This window comes from Onychostruthus taczanowskii, unplaced genomic scaffold (assembly GCF_017590055.1).
Source record: "Onychostruthus taczanowskii isolate IOZ18803 unplaced genomic scaffold, ASM1759005v1 scaffold44, whole genome shotgun sequence".
NCBI lineage: Eukaryota > Metazoa > Chordata > Aves > Passeriformes > Passeridae > Onychostruthus > Onychostruthus taczanowskii.
In genome coordinates, this window is record NW_024501903.1 from 214,718 (window position 1) to 231,324 (window position 16,607).

Below are 16,607 nucleotides of genomic sequence, written 5' to 3' on the forward strand. Positions count from 1 at the left end.
AGAAGTTACATCAGAATTACGTGTGGCCTTTTCCATGCTGCTCCCAAGAACCATCTGCTGGTAAAACATCCTTTTCCTCCTTGCCTTTTCTATGCCTGACCCGTATGTCACCCAGGAAAGACCATGAGGAGCTGTCTGGCTGCCTTCTGTGCTTGCACCCTCCCTGTGTGAGTTTGTATTTCATGCATAGAAATGGAGCAGGTGGACACAGGATAGGAGACTAACACGGTCATAGTCCAGGAACTCAAAGCATGACATATCCAAGGCATCTTCTGTCATCTTGGAGACATTTATGTCATTGTCTTTTAGCATTTCACATGCTACTTAGCTATGGGCACATTTTTTGAGTGCCTTCCACCTGGGTTTCCTGTAACAAACAGCCTTGGTACCACCAGGAGTGAGCAGAATTCTCTGCTAATTCACACTTCATCAGCTTTCAAACAGAGCTTCTTCGGGCAGTTCTCCAGTTTTGTCTCTGCCTAAGTTCTGTGGCAGCTCCTGAGCATGAAGGACGTAAGACAGCAGGTATGCTACAGTCTGAAGGAACACTCAGAGAAACAGCACTTTCACAGACTTCAACTGTGCTTTCATGAATTAGAGATACAGGGAGGTATGCATTTATACAAATCAGTATTTGTGTATATTAAAGATACTTTTACTCAGTATCAGTTTTTATTTAAAAACATGCTAAAAACTTATAGTTAAATAATCAGAGTGACATTTGGGGAAAACACACAGGCAGCCACCCACCAGCATAAGCAAAAAAAGTGCATACATACATGAGTCAAAGCTCCCTTTGACCAGTTTACAGGACAATTAGTGCCTTCTCTGACAAACTGACTGCTGCAACCTCACACTTTCCAGAGCTGTTTTTTGCTGCCTGGAAAGTGGTATTCCTTTTCTGCTTCTTTGAGGATGTCTGTCATCACCTCCCACATCAGAGAGTCAGCTAGAGACACAAATCAGTCCTGCTTTTGACTCCTCTCCTGTAGGTGGCTTCATAGAGATGAATACATGAAGCTCATGTAACTATCTCACTTAATACTGTGCTTAAAATGCCTAAAGTAGTCATTAAAAAAAGATTTCAGGATCTATGCTTCTAGATCATGAAATGGAATGAAGCATTCTAGAAAAATAAGTTTGGATGGAAGGCAAAGTAGCTGAGTTTGCAACTACACATTTCATCTCTGAGTTACTCATAAACATCTTTTATTTCCTTATTACTTTCACTAATATATTTTACCATTTTTGTACAAAAACTGACTGCAGATTAAAATGTAAGATGCAGCAGGTACCACTGTGCGACCCAAAAGGACAGAGATGATGCTCCTACTCAGCCCTGCACCTGGCTCTTTTTGAGCACCAGAAAATCTAGAGAAAGCTAAGCACCTCTGCCCAAAGGGAGAATGCAGTGGAGCCATCAGACAAAAACCATCCTGTCTTTTCTTGCAAAAATGGGAACACATCTTACCAACTTTGGATACAGTCTTACATGTAGCAGCAGATACACTGGGCATCAGAGCCCCTTCAATGTGGAACAGCCATCTCCAGTGAGGCTCAGATGCTCCTGGTCCCAATTTTTGTTAGAAATGGAAGTAAAACTGGATTCAGTTTCTGTGCTTTCCCTCTGCTTCTTCCCTGACTCCTTCAAAGGCTATCCAAGTGAAATAGCTGAACCCATATGGCCTTGTCTGCTTCAGTGGGAAACCAGAGCCCTGTGAAATTTGGGCATTGTGCTCATATGGGCAAGGGCTGTGCTCTAAGAATAGTAACCTTCTTCTTCACTGCAACCCCCAAATTTATCTCTATCTCCCACACATTCACACTCCTTCCTGTCACACTGGTTTCATAGGAACTCAAAAAAGTGACACACAAAACACTGTTGCTGCCAGATGTACAGATGCATACAGGACTTACTAGGAAGATAAACAGGGGACTAAAACCTCCCAGATATAAAGTGGCTCAACAGCTATTTCAGCCCACAAGGAAAAGATAGGCTGAATGATACAAGGAAAATTACATCTTTGTAGAGCTTGAAGTATGAATATTCAGACTGGACATTAAAATAATCTTGTTTACTAGAGGAGTGGTTTGAGATGGCATGGCTCTGAAAGGCACAAAATCTCCATCCTCAACAGCTTCTGAAACTCAGCCCAATAATGTCATAGTGAACCCCATCTCATCTATGTGTCAATACCTCTTTGGGTGTGACATTGGATGAGGTAACCTTTGAAGGTCACTTCTGACAGCTGTCCATGCAAAAAGCAGTGTTTCTTTTAGGGCTGAGTCAAGCCCTGATTGAAGTTTAATCAGAGCATCCTCCACAGTCTGAGCCTTTCCTTCTTCCTTCACAAAACAGCAAAAACCTGTAACTATGGGTAAGTGGGGGCCCCTTGCAATGAAGAAGCATTCAAAGTAGAGAAATATATGTTCAAGTTTTTTAACAGGAATGTTGGTAAAAATATGCATTGAGTAAACTATCCCAGTGGATGAACTTTGTGATCTGTCAGCAAAAAAACAGTTCTGTACTAGAGATGTGCCAATACAGACCACCTCTGAGTGCTGTTCTGGAAATTGCCCCTTTCCTGCATCATCTGGTCATTCATAATCAAAGTGTCTTTTCTAGCTCAGGGAGATAGCTATCATTAGCCTGAGGAAATCCCTCCAACGAAGGCATGATAATGGTGCCATCAAATTGCCATCTCCTTCCTTCACATCCAGCAGCTTGACATGCCTTGGGCAAACTGAAGCAGACAACACAGTCAGTGAAGCCTGCTGCCAGTAGGTCAGACTGCAATCTCTCTCCTTTGTGCTGGCAGTAACTTGCTTAGTCGGTGCTTTTAGCTTTCAAAGTAGCATGACATAAAGCAGCCAGGCACTGCTTTGGGTGAGTAAAGGCATTGGAACTTTGCCTCGCAGAAGTAGGAAGCTCATCATCTGGTCCAATGGGAAGGCTTTGCATTCCATCTCAAGAAAGAGTCTCTGATTTTAAAGGAAATACCTTTGTTACAGTAAGGGCATCAAGGCCCTGATAAAGGTAGGTGCTGCCTCCCCATGGCCTTGGGAAAAGTTATGCCTTTGCCCGCACCTACTGCTAACTTTGCAAAACACGTCCTCTGGAGATCGCACAGCGGTTCCCAAATTAACGTACAATAGATGTGTAAAACCAAAAACAGTAAGAAGTTATAAGTCAGGCAACTAAATTCTAAGCTATATCCATCATAATAATAATAATCATCATTATCATAATAAAAAAGTATACACCATAAGGTACAAGAAGCTGCAAAGCAAAGCAGCTCCAATTCCTAGGACTCTCAGTTAGAGTGGCTTTTCCGAGTCTTCCAATAAATCACACATAAGGGTTGAAAGCCTAATGGAAGACTTTGAAGAATTCTCTCCTGAAGTCAAACACACATAATTTTTGCACATATAGCATGGATTAGTAGAGCAAAACATTTTCTTAAGTTAAGAAACATTCTTAGAGCAGATCTATGATTTCGTGTAGAAAATCCATTTGTTTGGGGAGTTTCCCCCCTCTTTGGCAAATAAATGGCAAATGTGAAACAGAAGAAAAAAAAGAGTCAAATAAGTTGTGATAATAACTGGACAAGTAACAATGAAGTGGATCTGTCAATGGGACGGATTTCCTCAGCAGGGCTAGGCGTGATGCTCCTTGCAGTCATTCTTTGTGTTCATTTTATGATGAGACAGAAGGGTTGATGTGATAATGTTTCGAGGCTTTAGGCATCATATTTTTTGCCAGTCCTGTGAATCTGCTGGAATAGTGTCATGGAGAAGGCCATGCCAAGAATCTGAAGGAAAACAAACAATAAGGGCTTTAGTACAGGAAAGTTGCCAAAACTGCACTGCTGACCTGCTGACCTGTGCCCAGCTGTAGTTTGAAGTCATTCTACACTAGCCATATGTCTCAAGCTTCAACACTGAGCAGTAAATCTGACTGCATGTTGTTCAGGCACATAGTGATGTCCAGGGTTGTATCTGTCACAGCACAGATGGAGGCAAAAAAGCTCTCAGGGTTCTTTGTTATAAGTGCAACAAATTTTTGGAATCAGTACATACAAGTCACTCTTCCCTTTGACCCAACAACTTGTGCTTGTTTAGTCTGGTAACTGTGACTGAAAAGATCAGATTCAGATATTCTCCTGCAAAAGTATGGCAGTGATAGAATCATAGAATATCCTGAAGGGACCCACAGGGACCATTGAGTCCAACTCCTGGCCTTGCACAGGATAACAAAAATCACAACATGTGTCTGAGAGCATTGTCCAAATGCTTGAACTCTGGCAAGCTTGGCGCTGTGACCACTTCCCTGGAGCAAGAGTCCCAAAACCATAACAGATTATTGTGATACTTCTGCACTTGTTTTTTTAAAACACATCGACCTCCTCAGTTCAGTGGCCATGATATGACTAATTTTGGTATTTTCTAGAACTTGCTTTCAAAATGAAAAATCAACCAGTTCCTGAAAGGACAGTGTAACAAATGGCTTAATATGGGGACTCCAGAGAGGTATCCTGAAGTCAAAACACGGGCAAGCAAAACCCCAATGTAGCCTGTCTTCTTTGCAGGACCGATTACTGACCTGCTTCCTTTCTGAGTACGTGGCCTTAAATGAACTCATAAAACAAATCTGGCATTTTTGAAATAATATCCTAACTCAAAGCAGTTGAACATCACTTTTCACACAGCAGAGTCAAGAATGCTGACAGCAAATCAAAGCCATGTTGAAAAATATTAGACTAGTATTACCTGCATTATGAGGACACACATCCCAATCGAGCCGAGGACATGCTTATTGTCATCAAACCAGCTCATGACCTTCTCATAACATCCCTGAAATGATGAAAGATGAAAATTGAAACCCCAAGGTCACATTTTCCTTCATGTGCATTCCCTCTATTTTGTTCCTTCCCACCCCTACCTAAGACTCGACCTGGGCAAAGTGAGCCTTACCGTTTTCCACAGTGATTCAGTAGAGTTCCGTCCACAGTCTTGGGAGTTTTCCATACAACATCGGTCTGGAACAATGTTTTCTCCCAGCACTGGGTACCAATCCGTATAGTCATTCACACCACAGCATTTCATCTGTGCAGAAGTAAAGGATTTATAAATTAACTAGCACCATTTGTAAATCACACACAACCACAAACTTTTATTTCCACTAAATCACTCTGTATTTTCAAAAAGGCCACCACAACACTTTTGTAGTTTTAAGGTATTCTGTGGTTGCTATCACCTAAAGAAAATGCTGAAAAACACAAAAAAAAAAAAAACCCAAAGAAAATATATGGCTCCAGACCCAAATCTTCTTGTCACAGAGACATGAGCCCAAACACCAAAACAACGAAATAAGCCCAAAACTGCTGAAAGCAAAATCCTGCCAAAGCTGCAGTGCCACCTATGCAGGTTTTGCTACATCTCTGCTCTTACAGATCATCTCTATGCCTCTGATAGTCACAGAGAATCCCAGACAGGGATTTCACCTTACAGAGTACACTTTGATTCTGGGTTTCACACTACTCCCTGGATGTTCAAGAGAGTAAAATCAGAAATCAAAACCTGCATTAGCCATCTTTTAGGCTAGGCATGGATGCCACACTTAACACACTGCAGCAGCCTTGAAGACCAAATAGTTACATTTATAATATTAAGAAAATATGTTACCTCTGCTTGAATGATATTCCATGCATTTTTCAGTCCAATATTATTTTCTGAATTGTATAGCTTCATTCCTTCCTTCAAATCCTTCTTTGCACTTTCACTGACCTGCACCATGTAGAAGATAGAGGAAGTCAATGCACTGCTGTTCAGAGGAAAGGACCAAATGGTACAGACACGTGTACAGAATGTCCATCTTCTACCTTCTCTCGCTACAAACTTAGCATTGTAAAAAGCTTCAGGACTCTCACAAATCATTGGGACCTTTAAGCAGCTGCCAAGGCCTAGTCTCTCCCTCAGATTGCATAACAGTGGGTTAATTCTCTTGAGATAGGAGGCCTCTGCTGAAAGTCCATCATACAGTCATCATCTGATTCAAAGTAACTGCACACGAACAGCTCCTGTCTGCTGAGCTTGCTGTAACCTTGCCAGAGGCAGCTGTTGGCAATGCCCCACAGGTGCCTCTCCTGCCTTAACCTGTGGCCTCCTTTAATTTGCTAGTATCACAAAACCAGAGTCCTGGCTTCCAAGCCTTAGCAGAGTTATACTTGCATGGGTTAAGGCAGTCTATAGTGAACAGCCAGTACAAAATCAGTTGAAGAAAGACATTATTGTTTTTCTCCTTGTGGGAGCAAGCTTGTAGGATTTATGACTTTTAAATGTGTTCTTCCTTCTTTAGAAGACAAAGTTGCAGTGCTTAACAGGATATCTGAGATGTCCCATTTCTTGTATTAATTTCAGTCTGAGCCCAGAGTCCTGGATGCAGGTAGGAATGTACCTTGCCTCTGACAGTAGTGAACGGTTAGAACAGAAAGGATTATGGTCCTGGCATAAAGGTCAACGATTTTATAAGATCTGTTTCATTCCTCTTTTACAACCCAGTCAAAATCAGCAGTTGCACCTCAGCTCCCTGAAAGTAGCAGGCATCATAATGACAACCTGAGAAGAGCTAAAGGTCTGGGGGGAGCTGTTTTAGAATAAGTCTGGACATATTCATACTGTAAGGTTCTGCCCTGCGTTTAGCAGAGGTCTCCAGTTCCCCAGTCACTTTTGCAGTGTTTTGTATCAGATGGGCCAGCCAGTTGTGCCTACGCCGCTTAGTCACTCTGAGATAGCAGATTCCTACAGATGGGCTTTATGAGAAACTATCTCTTGATCCATTCTGCACTCATGCTAAACTCTCTGGGACTGCCCAGTCAAGTGAGACAACTGGTGGCATTTGGAATAACCTGTGAATATCTCATGCCTCTCTCCTCCAGTCCTGTTCCAAAGGTTGGTCCTAAGAAGCGATAAGGTTTTAAGCAGGATCTTCCACAACCCAGGACTACAAGATGATCAGCTTCTTGCAGACATCAAACATGCTGAAGGCTATCTAAAATTTCAGGCCAAGATGAAAAGGGAGGCTCTGGACCATGTATTTCAGGGATTTGTCCTGCTTGTTCTCCTCATCACTTCCTCCTCCCCTTTCAGAGGCAGCTTACAATAACAGCCAAAATTTCAAGGTTAAACCTTCACCGAAATGAAGATCCAGGAGAACTCGCATACTTTAATCAAACAAAAAGCTAAACCTGGTTATATGCTAGTAAAGATACTTAATCAATATGGCATATTTGCTTACCTTGTCCATATAAACAAAGAATAAAATGACTAATATCAGCTCTGCCAGGAGAATTATCAGCAAAACGATGAAAAACTAGAAGAAAGAAAAAAGAGATAGTGTATACACGCTTGCCAAGTAGAGAGCAAACCTGGAGCTGCTAGAAACTATGAATATGATAGGCTTACTACCAGTTTGAAGGTTTCAGTCCTGGGAGTCTCTTTCCTCCACACAGACTACAGGACAGATGCTAAATCCCTTAGCACAAAGATGAATGTGACGTGCCCCAGGAATGATTCCCTAGCAGATGGGCTTGAACCACATGTGACTGTGGAACAGTCATCATATTACTCAGCACTTCTATTCCCAGCTCTGTAGCTGAAATCTCTCTCTGCAGAGGCATCCCAAATGTAAATTCTACTTGTTTCTCACTACTTTTCAGGCCCAGTAGGCATTTATTTTCATGCCTTTATGCCCTACGGACTCCAGACAGGCATGGCACATGACCCCTAGACACTGGGGAAGAAGCAGTATGGAGCAGAGCTAGCTCTTCAATTGGAAACTCATGACAGTCATGATAGTATAAAATTACTTTTGCAGAACTTCTTAAGGATATAAAATCTTTTTGAAAAAATTAACCTGTTATTCCAGTTAGTGTGGATCAGTCACATGGACTTCAAAACTAATCTCTGATTTCCTAGCTGTACAACACACAAAACCAAGCAATCAGATAGCAAAAAACTAGGTGCACATTTTGCCTCCAGTTTAATTCTCTGAGGTGGTTTAAGGAATTCTGCCCAGCTGTTCCCCAGCATCATATAAGAGAGAGTTTTGCACAAGGAGTTATGCTCCTTAATGTCACAGCATCTGGATTTGTAGGCTGTGACTGAATTGGAACCCATCTGCCTTGGAAGCCCTCCTCCCACCTTCTGCCACAATACCCCTCTCCTTGCAGGTGGGTTTTCCTCTCCCTAGGATTTTTTTTGGAGGGGGATATTTTTATGTTGGGGTTATTATTTATTCTCCCATATAACCTCCCATCATTAGTCAGGGAAGCTAATGATGAAACCTTCTGGGTTTATGCAAGAAGATCCACATTGTGTCTTCTGAGATGGGTTCCCAACCTCTGTGCTTCAGTGCTGAGCAGTCAGAGACTTTCAAGGGCCAGACTATTTATTTTTTACTGATAAGGCCTGGCAGAGACCTTGACTTCTTAACTTTGACTCAGATGGTTTCCAGCATCCTCTGACAAAGGCCTTAGATTAAGGGGAATGTAGAAAATAGCCATGAGAGGCTTTGAGCAGCTCTGTGCCTAAAATTTTTTTCAGTCAATCCTTCCAAAAGACATTTCCAGAAGGGCTATCTAGGTTGATCCTACAGTTCATGCTTAACCATTCAGAAGTGACTGATAGCAATTTGCTTTGCTACCTAACACATTAGGGCCCATAGTAACAAAGACACATTTACTAATACACCATTGACATCATTGTGACCAAAGCTGTGGGATGTCACACTGCAAGCCTACAGAAGACTGAAAGCCAAGGGCAATGTCACAGTGAGCCACAAGACTATTTTGCACAGGTCATTCAAATAAAATAATAACAAGGCAACAGCCACTGTTCTTAGTGGAAAGGAGTATTGATGTCTTACGCTCAACAGCAGGCACTTGTTTTCCTTGATAGCACCTAGGCAGCCCAGGAAGCCGGTCACCATGATCACTGTGCCAATGGCAATGACTAAGTTGGCAGCTGAAAGCGATGGGAAGCTTGGAGAAAATGTGGCAAAGTTCCCTTGTGACACTGACAGCCAGATGCCCACGCCCAGCAGACCACAGCCACATAACTGCAAAGAGACAAACAAAAGAAAGGTTTCACTGTTAACAGAAATGTCACTGTCTCCTTCCCCCAAAACTCTGAAAAGAAAGAATTCCACAAGGAAGTTCTCAGGTAAATGTTCTGCAGTAATGCTCTCAGTGGCTTGATGTTGAAACAAAGTGAAATTAAATGTTTGTACTTAGACTTGCTCATGTCACCTGTATATATAATTCTATTTAAAAGCCACTGGATGGCAGAATTCTCTTTTGAGAGACTTAGCACATGAAACCAGGGCTACCCATTGATGTCCCAACAGCAACCCAATGCAATTTTTCTCTATGAAAATAAAAAAAATATTATTTGAGTACTCCATTGCACTTATTTGTGCAGTCATCTGCAATGTCTCAGCGTACTTAGCCCTGTATTGCCTCATCCTATGGGAGGCAAGGAAGTCCTGAAGACATTTACAATCAAAAGCATAATTTCAGTAAATATTTGTCATAAAATGCCCGGTCACAGTAGCCAGGCTGGGTTTTAGTACAAGTTCTCACAGCTTTAGTGTTGATAGCCAGTGATCACAAAATATCACCAAAATCAGATTTCTAGATACGTTATCTACAGGAAGCTCAGACCTTATGCAAGATGCTCACAGGCATTCCCAAGGGAAGCAGAGTAACACATGTGCTGGGTTACACAGAGGAAACATTCAGGATTCTTGTAAGGAGACTGGGAAGCACCTCTTCTTCCAAAACTCAAGACACAGTAACTGCACAGAGTGGCTGGGGAGCTTTGCATCACCAGGTATGGATAAATGTCACAACATCTGTGTCCTATAACAGAGCTGGATACAGCTGCAACAGGAGTATGTGTAGTGGGAGAAAGTCAAACACCAGCTATCCCTATGAAAAGACTGGTACAAAACATACACACAAGCATGTGGCAGGAGAGGACTTTTGTCTTTTCCCTCAAATTCGTCCTCTCCACTCAATAAGCTTGAATTGATTTCTCATTGCCTCTCATGGTATGTCAGCAAGGTCAGTGTGAACTTGGAGTAGTAAAGAGCTGCGGGGGGATGCAAAACAGAAGCCTCCTGATCATATTCTGCTGCAGGACCCAGTGGACATGGCCACAGGTTCAAACTGTCTGCAGCTCATGGAATCAGCCACCCTATTGCTCCGGCTTTAAATTTCATCTACTCTGTCCTTGAATTGCTGCAGTTTTGGTGCCTCAAGCTCACTCAGGAATCCACCCTGTGGTTCAGCTGTTTCCATCGTTAGATGAGAACTGGAGGCAGGGGCTGAGAGCTTAATGGTTCAGAAGGTCGGGAACAGCTCTCACCACACAACATTCATTTAAAGTATTAAATGGCATTTCTAAGCTGCCAGGGCTGCCATTGCCATCAGCTGATGGCACTTTAATCAATTACTTCATGACAGTCCATGGACAAGTCTGTAGATGTTTCCAAAGAAGTTTCTACCGAAGACCAAAGTTGTTCAGTGTAACTTTCCATCAGATCCTGAATTCACACTTTAAAGGTCATTCACAAATGTGTTCCTTGGACTTTCATACTCTTATTAAGTTCAGAAATCACAGCCTTAGCTCAAGTGTGTTGAAAGAGTGCAATGAATTCTGGAATGATTAGATCAAAAGCAATAGATCACTGCAGACAAACAAGGTGGTGGTAAGAGCAAGCTCAGGGAAAAAAGCTTACAGAGGAAGGACAAGTAGAGGACAAAAAGGGGGTACATATGATTAATACAAAGCTCAGCCCATAAAGAATGACACCTCAGAATCCAGCACCAATTATGAGATCATAGCAAAAGAAATAGAAGAAAGAAGCCCTAGCTAGCATCTCTTTCCCATTTGGAAAAATCCTGCAGCACAATCCTTGAAAGAAGAGATTTGGTCTAGAAGAGAAAGGTGGCTAGGAGATAACTCCAGAAGGTTCATGTTTATGTTTACTCAGAAAAAGTTAGAAGCACCTAATTGCTTAAATGAGGAAAGGTAGAGTAACGCTGAAAGTTCAGATTACATAAAACATCAGGTGATGGAGGGGCTGTTAAAGACTGGTCTATGCAATTGGGATTCTCTAGTAACTGAAGAGTAAAAAGTCAGATTTGATAAAAGACATGACAACCTAAAAATTTCCACAAGGTGGCATCCCATACCAAATAGCACTAAAAGTTTAAGACAAATTTCACATTTCTTATCTCCACAGCTCCTTGATTTTTGTGCTTTCTTCTCTGTTTTCCTCTCTGCCATTCTACTGCATAGCAGTACTGCTGAAGCTAAAATTTATGCTTCAAACTTCAGGTCCCATGACAAATGCTTTTTTTCACTTGTGCTTCTTTAAAAAATCCCAAATAATTCCACTGACATGGGACTTAATTGCATACAACCATACCAACCAAAGCTGGCTAGGATTCTAGCAATAAAATACCTTTCACTGACACTTTATTCTATACCAGTCTCATTTTTTATACAATGGGAACACTACAAAAATGCTCTGACAACTATTTATTCTCCTCAGGATCCACCTCTTTCTGTTAGGAACAACTGAACCCTGGAGTGTGAAAGCAGCAAGAATATATCAAGTCATCTTATTAATTCTTTTTTCAGCATATAATTAAATAATATATGCTGCTTGGTATTTAATTGGGTGAGAGTGATAGCACTGACATTCCTTCTCCAGAGAAATGGTTCAACAGAGTAATAAATTTCACTGGATTTTTCTTCTCAAAAAATGTTGGCTCGTTTCCCTCTCATGATTAGAAATCATCATCCTCTAGGCAACCATCAAATCTCTCCTTCCCCTGCTGTTTATGTCACTGCAGAACACTATCATAAAGTCAGTCACTTTTACTTATAGGGCAATTTATCCAAGATATGGTACACATATTTTGAACTTAAAAGCAAAAGGAACACCAGTGTTCCTCACAGGTTCTCCCACACTTTGAATTCTCTTCACTACCTCAGTGCCTATCTGTGTTCATCGCTGTATCCAGAAAACATAAAGTATTCCAGGAAACATTAAGAGTCTCAAATGCTTCGAGGGAAATTAGAACTCCAGATAAACTTAGAGAGAAAGAAACCCCAAAACAAGCCTTTCCCTGACTAGTGCCATCACCAGGACAGGAAAGGAGCTCATTCATTTTATTCAGCATTTTTAAGCATTATGTGAACTAATACAACAATACAAACTTTTACAATAAAGCGCCATACCCAGGTTTAGCTGCCTTAACCATAAAAAAGATACAGGAAGAGTTTACAAGACCCAGGAAAGGACAACACAGATGGTCAGATGCATGCCAAGACTGACATATTGTACAGAAGGAGATTGTGCACAGGATTATCTAGCCTGGGAGGAATTATTAGACAGGATGTGGATGAAATGTTCACAACTCTAGAGGTCAGTCAGAAAACCCAACAGCCTGTGTCTCAGTCCTTTCCAGTAACAGCAACAAGGGGAATATTAGCAAGCATTTGTAGTACATTTTGCTTCACATAATTGAGAAGTAAATTCATTAATTACGCCACAAGCATTGTGCCCACAATTGTCAGTAAGGGCTAGATAATTTTTTATATTGGTAATAGCATTTGTGGTTTCTTAGCATGTACACAAATAATGACATTTCATGCTTCTCAGAGTAAGATCATGTATGCAGAATAAAGCAAAACTACCAAGCGGCAACAAGCTGGGGTAAGGAAGGGGTAGGAAATGCCATTCTGGAAATGTTTATTAATTGAATAATATTGATAGATTTGCCCTTGAAGTCACCAAACAGAATCAGAAAAAGGAAACTGATAAGGAAGGCACTAGCAAGAGGAAAAGGGATGAGGCCATATTCTTGTTGACTTTTGCAGTTTTTCCATCCCATGCAAAGAATGCTTGATGGAAAAGATGCACAAATAGGTGTGTGAGAGAGAAAGAGTTTGTTCTTGACATCACATCTTCTAGTGCTGCTTAAACACCAGGAGAGCTCTTAACACACTTGGAAAAGAACAGAGACATTTAGAAACCAAACAATGAGAGACAACCACAAGGGACAAAAAGAAGCGTCTCAGTTTTTACTCCACCTCAAATAACATGCCCATGGCCATCTGTGGCCCACAAAAAGAAGCGTCTCAGTTTTTACTCCACCTCAAACATGCCCATGGCCATCTGTGGCCCGGTTACAGAGAACAGGAAGCTCCTCACCTTCCTCTGTGCTGTGTTAAAACAGGAGATCTTGCCTGAAGCAAAAACGATACAATGAAAAATACACACTACAGCTTATATATGGCCCCATAAAATAGCAAAAAGCACAGGAGGTTTGTTACAAGGAAATACTGACAGCATGACTGTAAAAAAACTGTCAGAGTTGGGAACTGATTTCAGGACAGCTGCAGTGACAAAAAGACACTCTGAATTAGGTTTTGACAAGACTTCTGTTGAAACAGAAAGTCAGCAGGAAGATGACCTGCACCAAAAGAACAGGGATGAAGAAGCCACGAGGACAAGCAGAATGCACCACCAAAGTCTAGCACAGAAAGGTTTTTCAGGATCCAAGTGGCTCTTAAAATCCTCCCCTTTGTTTGGGTCTGCAACACTTTGGAAAAACTGCCAGTAATATTATTCTTCTGTTTAGTAATTTCTACAAGATAAAGGTGACCTGTATCAGGTCTTCTTGTCAAGACGGAGAGATTTTCCACCATTTCTCTAACTGACTCTCAGACCAGTGAGTGTGCTGATAAGGAAAACAATGGCCCTTATGAAGCAGCAAAGTCTTCTCACTCTGATCCCGGGGTTTGGGGGTTTTTGTGTGTTTTGTGGGGGTGGGTTTTTGAGTATTTCCCCCTCTCCTTCATTTATGGTATCTTTGTATAACTGTTCTGGAAAGAGTCAGGGATGAGAACTACACCACTTCAAAACACACTCCAGAACAGAGATTCTGCAAATCAAGTTTTTGGATGCCAACTGCCAACTCTGCATTTGGGTGGTTAAACCATCTCTGGAAAGGGCTGGTGCTTAAAGGAGATTTTCAGGTAAGATTAGATACATTTTCCTGCACTGTCTAGATAATCCACAGGATTAATCAAAACTGGGACTTAACAGCTGACAATCTCAGAGGTCTCTTGCAAAGCAAGATCATCTTCTAAATACAATCTAAAGTACTGCAAGGACACCAAAACCTGAGAAGTTCTTCAGCCATATACTAGAAAATTAAAGTACAGAAGTAGGTGAACATACTAAAATAAAACCTACTTAGTGCTACTGCCAGAGCAATGTGGCAGATTTAAACTCCTCTGCAACATTCCTAAGAACTGAGCATTGATGGAAGGCAAGGGAATCATTTTGATGTCTTCTTTGAGACTAGTTCTGTAACAGCTGTACTGACAGCCTGTGTGTAATAGAAGGTACAGAGCTGGAATTTGTGCAAATGCTGAGTTTCCTTAATCCATCTGTCAGAGAAAGCATTTATTATATTCCTAGAGTCATTCTCCCAAGCAGTACTCCTGGGATGGTCCTGACAAACTCGAGGCATCAAGGGGCTGTGATCTTCTGTGGGGCAAGAAGAGGGAGAGCTATCCTGAGGAGCATTAAATTCTGACACTTTTATCAATCTCTGTTTTTGAAATGTGTCCCAGAAGCCTTAAGCTTTGGCCTGGATGCTCTTCCCTGGTCACTCTGGAGTCTTCAATAAAGGATGTGTTCTGTAAAAGGAAGTTGTACGACCTGGGTTTGCTTGGTTTGTCAAGGACATCTTAAATTTCTCTTTATTCAGTTGAAGGACAGCTCAGATACTTCTGGCTGTACTTTAGGAGAAACTTTCACTGAGAAATTAGTACAGCACTGGAAGAAGTTAGCAAAAAGGTGTCAAAATCTCCAGTCACAGAGGTTTTCAGTGCTTTGCTACAGGCAGTCATGGTTGACCTGAGCTAGCACTAGCAGCGGCACCACTTGTTATGACTTGAAGAGATTCCTGTCAAGCAACATTTCTGTGATTTTATAATTTCCTCAGCTACCATGTTCTTCCTAATTTGTGAAAAATACAAAACCATGTCATTTCTAATGAACACATTAAATCTCTTTCCTGTGGAAGCCCTATGGGGAGAGCTCTCTTGCCATGCTGAGGAATCAGCACACTTGTGTGTCTCCAATGCCTACACATTTTATGGCAGGGAGTTGCCATTTTGTTTACATTTAACAAATGCTGCCGTTCAGTGATTGGCTAAACACAGCTGTAAAATGGACAGAACATTCTTTAGTAAGAGCTAATGGAATAAATAATTCAAGTGTAAATACAAACAACAGTAAAAGGCTGTTTTGTTGTCCCCCACTTTATCAGACTGCAGAACAAGCTCTGATGTGTCTGAAGTGGAGGAAGACTTGAAGAAGATAGAAGGGGAACAAAAGGATGATGGACTAGACATGCTGAGATGTGCCTAAGGTTACAGACCCTGCCTACTGGGCAAATGCTGTTTAACCTCTTAATTAATGACCTGGATGATGGGACAGATAAGTTTGTAGATAAACTCGAGTGGCTGACACAGCAGATGGCAGAGCTGCCCCTCACGGAGACCTGGACTGGATGAAGAATCAGGCAGAGAGGACGTCTGAGAAAGTTCAACAAGGTGGAATGCAGAGTCCTGCACCTTGTGCACCAGGACACACCAAGGGCTGAGAGGCTGGGAAGCAGCTCTCCAGCAGAGGGCCTGGAGTCCTAGTGGACAGAAAGCTGATCCAAAGCCAGCAATGCAACCTCAAAGCAAAGAAGGCCTACAGCACCCAGGGCTGCACTAGGAAGAATGTGTCTGGCATTTTGAGTGCTATCCTTTCCCCCTACTCAACACCAGTGAATCCAGCACAACTGGAATGCTGTGTCCAGTTTTGGGCTCCCCAATACAAGACAGACATTGGTAACTACCAGGAAGGGAAAGGAGCCTCTTTCCTGAGGCTGAAAAGGCTGGGACTGCTTCTCCTCAAGAAGAGGAGCCTCAGGGGGATCTTGTTGATCTGTATAAATACCTGATAAAAGGCACTGAAGAACAGGGAGCTGCTCTCCTATTCAGAGTGCTCAGTGACAGGACAAGATGACCACAAATTAAGGCACAAAATTTGATGCAAGACCTGCAAGGGGGACCAAACACTGAAGTAATGTTTGCAGAGAGGCTGAGGAGCTTCCATCTGTGGAGATATTCCAAACCTGACTAGACACTCTACAGTCTGTCTGTAGACTAGAGAGTCTCTGTTCTAGCTGACTCTGCTCAAGCAAGGGACAGCAGATATGACCTCAACATGTCCCTTCCTACCTCTTCCATTATTCTGTTAGGAGATAAGCTCTTAGATATCAATTAATAGCTATATTCCAGGTGTATTCTCCACTGTGCTTACATACCCACCCTTTCCCCCCCACCCAGTACCCAGTGTCCACCTGAACAGGTAAGGAATAAGCCCACTCAATTACTCACAGCTTGTGTCCAAGACAAGCATAGCCTTGATTTTCTAATGATTGGCATTAATAATTTGGGGATAA

General features: G+C 41.9%; 1 protein-coding gene across 5 annotated transcripts in view; it reads right to left on the minus strand.

The window, feature by feature from the left end:
• Window positions 1-633: 633 nt before the first annotated feature.
• The window catches only part of TSPAN9 (tetraspanin 9), a 167,647-nt gene continuing 151,673 nt past the window's right edge, over window positions 634-16,607 (minus strand). For 4 of the 5 annotated variants that reach the window (XM_041414105.1, XM_041414103.1, XM_041414102.1 and 1 more), the window contains 6 exons: window positions 8,927-9,118; window positions 7,298-7,372; window positions 5,686-5,787; window positions 4,975-5,106; window positions 4,771-4,854; window positions 634-3,812 (listed from right to left, as the gene is read on the minus strand). In XM_041414105.1, the coding sequence (XP_041270039.1) occupies window positions 3,741-3,812; window positions 4,771-4,854; window positions 4,975-5,106; window positions 5,686-5,787; window positions 7,298-7,372; window positions 8,927-8,989 (528 nt within the window). In that variant the 5' untranslated portion in view covers window positions 8,990-9,118 and the 3' untranslated portion in view covers window positions 634-3,740. Of the gene's footprint in view, window positions 3,813-4,770; window positions 4,855-4,974; window positions 5,107-5,685; window positions 5,788-7,297; window positions 7,373-8,926; window positions 9,120-14,948; window positions 14,955-15,150; window positions 15,158-16,029; window positions 16,038-16,607 lie in introns of all 5 variants that reach the window. The other variant, XM_041414104.1, reaches the window with a different exon arrangement.